At 30.6% G+C, this 2,509-nt stretch overlaps 1 protein-coding gene across 1 annotated transcript; it reads left to right on the top strand.

The window, feature by feature from the left end:
* The first annotated feature begins 271 nt into the window (after positions 1-271).
* On the top strand, positions 272-1,537 carry LOC134243230 (multiple epidermal growth factor-like domains protein 10). Its single transcript, XM_062725460.1, has 4 exons — positions 272-338; positions 479-607; positions 793-921; positions 1,209-1,537. The coding sequence occupies exons 1-4, from the start codon at positions 272-274 to the stop codon at positions 1,520-1,522; spliced, it is 639 nt and encodes a 212-aa protein (XP_062581444.1). The 3' UTR covers positions 1,523-1,537.
* Positions 1,538-2,509: the final 972 nt, after the last annotated feature.

The raw sequence follows: 2,509 nt of genomic DNA, 5'->3' as shown, positions 1-2,509 counted from the left end.
AACAAAAAGAATTGAGTCAACATTTTTAGATCTTGTTTTTTTTTTATAAAGATATGTGTTAATTAATGTGATTGATATGGAATATAAGTTTTTTTTTATGATACTAAATTGGTAACATGATAGCTTTTTATATAATGCAGAATTTGCTGTGTGTGTACTTCTTTTTAGTGTAAGTATGTTTCTATGAATTTTAAACATTGTCAACAAAATTTAATATGACTTTAATTAACCAATCTTTATAAAAAAAAATGTCTCATGCAAAGGTTTTATAATGTTTAGAACCGGTCAGAAGATTTGTTCTGATAACAGAAGCATTGGTGATAACAAGAATGATTGTGGTATGTTTATCACTCTCGTAGATCTGAATGTTTGTGCAAAAGGAAGATTGGGTCTTAACCAATTTTATATTCGTAATATTGATGTGGGATGGAGAAAGGGATCTAAAAATATTGAAACTAAGAAATTGGTTTGGTTTTAGGGTGCAAAACGGGGTATCAGGGTTCAAATTGCTCCTTGCCTTGTCGATTCCCTAGTTATGGTGATTTCTGCCAGAGTGGATGTGAATGTGAAGAAAGATTTTGTAATCATATACTGGGATGCACAAAAGGTAGGAGAAGAAGACAAAATACACTTCACTTATAAATTCAATGTTTTTTTTTTCTTTTCAATATCCTGATTATTTCATTTTTTGAGTTTGATGTCATTCATGTCAGATATCTAATTGTGCAAAAATTTACCATACATGCTAGTCCTGGAGATTGACATTTCTGTATTTTGCTGTTGTTTTAATAGAATGTGAATTTGGCTATAATGGAACGAATTGTTCCTTAGTCTGTGTTTATCCTTTTTATGGTGATCAGTGCATGCAGAGCTGTAACTGCGACAAGGAATTGTGTAATAACGCTCTAGGATGCATAGACGGTAAGAGAGAGAGAGAGAGAGAGAGAGAGAGAGAGAGAGAGAGAGAGAGATTGTATTAATCGGCGGGTATGACCATATATCTAGTAACATTTTTTATGGGACTTTGGTGTTGGAGTTGCACTTCACAACGGATACCGTACACAATAACAATTTATTTATGACATTTCTTTTGAGTAATTTTGAATATAAAAGTATATTTACCAGTTAAACTCGGAATTTACAAATTATTCATAAAGATGTATCCATTCTTAACAAATATAAACAATGCATTTTAATTTTTGGAAAAGGAATGCCTCTTCAAAGCACGAAGATAATTATCGGAGTCCTCTCAGTGTGTGCGATGTTTATTATCATCGGTTTCGTCGTCGTTATACGTATTATTATCAAGAGGTTCTCGGAGAGAAGAAGAAATAGTCCTCAGATTGGATCAGCAACTCCGGATTATTCCTGGGATCTTTACAGACCTTACACGTATTATGACAAACAATGTTGTACACAAGATTTACAACCGACAGATAATGGAATTTACATGTTAGCTTATGCAAATAAATATGAAACTATCGATATGCGAAGCCATTCAACAATGGAATATTCAAGTTAACATGCATATTGAAGAAATTATGAAGTTATTGATTATAAAAGCTAATTAAACAATGGAATTTTAGGTTAGAAAATCCGAATTATAAGAAAATTATTGCAATGCGTGTACAGGAGATAAAGGAATTCATTATGGAGAAAAATATTCCAAAATCTAAAATAGATATGTATCTGTTTTTCTCTTTTTTTCCCTTATATATAAACATTTTATTAATAATTAAATGATTGGCGATGTAAATCCAAAGCTATGGATAACGACAAACTACTTTTGTTTGGTCAACAAGAATATATCTTAATAAATCTCACACTACGAATATTTCCGGTGAAAAATGGATTTTTCAAATACATGTATTCTGAATCACCGTATTGCTTATGTATCTCAGTTGATTCGATACGCAAGAGCATGTTCTGCGTATGAACAATTGAAAGAAAATAATTTATTGACAAAAAGTTGCTAGAAATCAAGAATTTTTCCAATCTCGTATCAAGGGCATAATTTCGTAAAATTTTAACGTGAAACAATGACCTTGTCAGCAAATACAATTTATCATTTAGTCAAATGCTGACTGACGTTTTTCATACCAATTGTTAGTCCATTATTTATACACTAAATTGAAATTATTTAAAATTGCTCTAAATCCCTTCATTATACATTGAATACCTTAAGATATGTATCTGTATCTCTCTTCATGGCACACAAATCTTTTATTAATGTTTTTGAAGTCCGTGTTTGCTCTGCTCCTATTTTGAATTGCTTTATGGAATTTTGATTGTGAATACTGTTCGTTATCTCCATATGTTTCATTTAAGGGAGAGATATAAATGAAATTACGCAAAACAATAAAAATGGGGGGGGGGACTTTTCGATTTTTAATTGTTTTCGTGTTTTTATATGACTTTTTAATGCTTTAAAATATTATTAAATTTTTTTCCTCTTGCAATTAAGTATTTTATTTCGTAAACATCTGGCAAAATTGTAAAATCTCTCGTT

Source organism: Saccostrea cucullata, unplaced genomic scaffold (genome assembly GCF_032062105.1).
Source record: "Saccostrea cucullata isolate Sc308-1 unplaced genomic scaffold, CSIRO_AGI_Scuc_v1 ctg251, whole genome shotgun sequence".
Taxonomy (NCBI): domain Eukaryota; kingdom Metazoa; phylum Mollusca; class Bivalvia; order Ostreida; family Ostreidae; genus Saccostrea; species Saccostrea cuccullata.
Note: the sequence above shows the minus strand (reverse complement) of the source record. Positions and strands in the feature narration are given on the sequence as shown.